Here is a 4066-nt window from a genome sequence, read left to right as displayed (position 1 = left end):
CCCTGCGCCGGGCCGGGCCGGGCCGGGCCTCGCCCCGCGGGAGGCTTGGAGCCCGAGGTGCGGGGCTGGGCGGACCCAGCAGGGCCGGGGCGAGCAGAGAAGTGGCTGAAGAAGGAGGATTTAGCGCTGAGAGCTGCCGTGCCCGCGGGCCTTGCTGGAACAGCCCAGCGCCTTCCCGGTACAGTCCCGAGCGGTGTCACTGCGAAGCTGCAGCTCCTCGCTGCTGTCTGTGTGAAAACTGGGCCCGAGGGGAGAACACCCGGCGGAAAAAAAAAACCACAAAACAACAATTACGGCTTTGTTTGAGATTGTTCTGTTGTCTTGTCCGTGTCCCCACCGAATCTTGTTCGGTTTTTCGCTACGGAATTCCTTCAGCTTCTCGATGCCTTTACAGTTTTCATCTTGGCCTATAAAATAGTTGGCCAGGAGCTTTGTCCCTCCTTGGTTTGTGTTCTCATCACTTGGGTCATTGCTTAAAGAACACAGAGATCTGTATCGGGCCGATGCCAGCTGATACATATTAAAATAATGCTGAAGCACTGGTGATTGTTCTGGCTATAGTTTTGGTTTTCCAGTCAGTTTATGCCCACTGTGTAGAGGTTTCATCAAAATCACATTTCTGTCCCTAAAGTTACATGAGATTTGTACAAAGCTTTAAGATACACACCATATACTGCTTCTCTCCCACCTGCGAGGCTTGTAATCATGTTGTGGAAGGATATTAGATCAGCTTGACATTATTTGGTCTCTCGACAATTCCATGAATAGTCTTTATTCATATGCGGTATTTCAGAACTAATTCAGGTCTGGGCAGTTTCATTGCCATTAGTTTTCAAAGATAAAATACAGTGTACATGGTGTCCTTTGTTGGTATCTGTTGTAATATGTAATGGATCAGAGGATTCTACATCAGTTTAAAGCATTATACTAAATGCTTCATCTCTTTCTTAGTGAGTGGAATTTTCACTGCTATTTTAAATGTTATTTTTTGATTTGTATTATTAAAAGTGATAATCAAGCATTTTGCTAAGAAGCACCATTTTCAAAGGCTTATTCCAGTGCTCAGCTACCATAAAAAAAAATTACAACAATAAACCAATTCTTTTTTTTGCAATCCTTTATGTGATTCTCATTCAACCTCTCATTTTTGTTGTGCCCACATGAGCATATTTTGCATAGCTAGCACAGACACCTGAAGGGGTCAGATAGTCTCCCAAGAACTTACCCTACTGCCAAACCAAAATGCAAAAGAGTACTGAAAACCAAAGAGCTACTTCATTTTAAAACTATAATATTCATCTGCCTCAAGGGCCTTTTTTCACTGCCTCAGGAAACCAGGTTACTTTTTGCCTTGAAAGATATTTGCATACTTGGTTTTCCTACCTTGAGCAGTTGGAGGCAGTGTTAAAGTGCAAAATGCTCTGCATCTCACAGGAATTATATTGGTACTGCAGGATCACTGGTAGACATACAGCTTAGACATCCATCTCTTCAAAGTGCATGCAAATAAAGTGGCAAAAAAAGTTCCATTATATACTCTTTGGTTCTGAGGACAGCTTAACCAACTGGAGCAGCCCTCACAAATATTTTTGTGGGTTTGTGTTTTTAAAGCTGGTCTAGTACAAAATAAAATTGATTTCTAGAAAAGCAAGATAAAGGAGTTTTCTAAACTGTCATATAAGAAAGAACAATTCTCAATAATTCTAGTTTTAAGAATTTGTTTTAGCACTGGTTTAGAAATACTAGGGGAGCTAATAAGGCAGTAGGTTGTATTGAATGTGGATATGAGAAGTAGAATTTGGCCATTAGAAAGGGATAAAATTTGCTCAGCAATAAAGCACACAGTTTCAAAATACCGTGTTAATAGTGGAATACATTCCTTACAGTTTAAATGAGTAGTATTCCACCAACTCTACTAATTGTGAAGCCAGTTTTATGAATTATACACTTCTCGTAATTGCTTTTAGCTTCCTGTTTAAATTTTAACACTTGAAGTATTAGTCTAGGTTGTTTGCCTGACATGTCATTGCCATCCATATACAGAGCTAAAATATGAGTCTAGGAAAATGCAGTCAAAAATTAGCAAGGATTTTACTGCCAGATTTGCATCTTTATGGAAACTATGGGCAATCTCTGCATCATTCAGAAAACTCCATTCCAGACTTTTCAATAGTTCAACAAAATGAAAAACACAATGTGTAATTTTAATGCAAATTGATAAGATTTTATTTAAGTAAGTGTAAGAAAACATTTCAAAGACTTTAAATTGCTATACACCCTGAACACTAACATGATAAAAATATAATTGATTTTTGTCTGAAATTAGATTGTCTTGTGTTTAAATGTATTCTTTCGCTATCCAAAATAAATTAAGGGTGTCCTGCTATAGCTAAGAGAGATTTGTTGCCAGATGACTCCAAATTTTAAAAATGAGTTAACATTTGAAAAATGCCTTGGTAGATAATTAGGTTGATTTGTGAGCAATAGGAAGTAAGCAGCTAAAAAAAATTAGTATATTATCAAGACTGCAAGCTTTCAAGGCTGATGGAGCCCTCTATTTCCACTCTATTTTCTGGGTTTCTTCAGCATAGCATATTAATCATATAGTAAGCTGAGGACATGCTGCCAACTCCTACTCATATGTGCCCTCCATTTTGGTCACAATTTAAACTAAAAATCATACTAAAGAAATGTTCTTCAAAACCAAGGAGTCTTTTTTAGCTTCCAGACTGTGCTTGCCGTCTTTGGCCACAGAGCAATATATACCGCAGCATACCATGGTGAGCATGTGGCATGGGCATCTCACCAGTTCTGTTTCATTCCCTGACTGGTCAGCCAGCCCTGGCACAATTAAGAATAAGGAGGTTAAAATTTTGCTTTTTATCTTTTTTTTTTTTGTCCACATAGTGATAAGTACTTGGTTCACGAAGAAAGGAAGTATAAGATAGTTAAGTTTTAGGCCAGTTATCAAAGCTCGTGTGATGGACAATGAGGCTGGTGGTGTATGATTAAGAAATGTAAATGAATACATTAAATTATTAAATAATCTGCCATATATTTTTGTATACTAAAATAAGATATAATGCCCTAAAGAAGAGTTATGGAAGTTGTGGCACTCTGGAGAAGCCAGGAAGACTTTCACTATGATTCCGTTTTAAAAGATGGAGACTCTGCTTCCATCTGAGCCTAAAACTGCTGGAGAGCAAGGAGGACACCTGGGATGATCACTTTACCTTTTTTCCATGCTGTCTTAAACCAGAGCAGTTGTTCCCAAGCTTTTTTAAAGCTAAGCCTAGTTTGAAAAAAATTGTAATCCTCTGTGACTTCTTGTGCTCTTTCCCAACAACTACCAGTGCTGCTCTGCCCTCGTTTCTGAGCCCTGGGCTCATTAGTGTTACCTCTTGGCTCAGCCCGTGCTCTGTATCTCAGGACAGCTGCCACCTCCTCCCTTTGGCAGCTCTGAGACTAAGCTAGAGCTGCTCTCATGGCTCTTGCCAGACTATCATTCTCCTGCAGGGCTGACAAAAAAGATCAGGCTGCAAAATAAACCAAGCCAAAATGCCTACCGGTGTCAGTTCTTAGCTTTATCTTTCTTATGCTCCTCATGTAAGTTTAAGCAACTTCTAGGTTACTTTACTTAATGTTGAGATATGGGATCTGGCCCAGCACAGACTAGTGTAGGCTTGGAAAGGGCTTTTATGCACATGAGCTCGGTGTCATACCTGCGGGTAACATGCTCCAGCCAGATCAGTAAGGCACACTTCAAAAACATGTGAAGTATAAAAGTAGCTTCATCCTATGTGAATGCTTTGCCAAACCTTAATCTAAGAAAGAAATTATTAGTCTCCTTTATTTCTGTTTTGCTAAATGAGGAAGAAGGTCTGGCAGAATTGAGCCAAATTAGTTTGTGTATTGCTTTTCTGAGGATATTTTAATCACAGAATTGCCAAGGCTGGAAAAGACCTTTGAGATCATCAAGTCCAGCCTATGACCTAAACACCACCACATCAGCTAGATCATTTACCCTTGAGGTTTAATCATAGACCTATAACAGTAGACCTAGACC

At 39.6% G+C, this 4066-nt stretch overlaps 1 protein-coding gene across 1 annotated transcript in view; it reads right to left on the bottom strand.

Annotated features, from left to right (window-relative positions):
- The window catches only part of NUBPL (nucleotide binding protein-like), a 79925-nt gene extending 79406 nt beyond the window's left edge, over positions 1 to 519 (bottom strand). The window contains exon 1 of the mRNA XM_009993928.1: positions 295 to 519. Within this exon, the coding sequence (XP_009992230.1) occupies positions 295 to 519 (225 nt within the window). The remainder of the gene's footprint in view (positions 1 to 294) is intronic.
- Positions 520 to 4066: the final 3547 nt, after the last annotated feature.

The sequence above is a fragment of the Chaetura pelagica genome, unplaced genomic scaffold (assembly GCF_000747805.2).
Source record: "Chaetura pelagica isolate M959 unplaced genomic scaffold, ChaPel_1.0 scaffold11, whole genome shotgun sequence".
NCBI lineage: Eukaryota > Metazoa > Chordata > Aves > Apodiformes > Apodidae > Chaetura > Chaetura pelagica.
The sequence above is the reverse complement of the archived record's forward strand: the minus strand, read 5'-3'. Positions and strand labels throughout refer to the sequence as shown.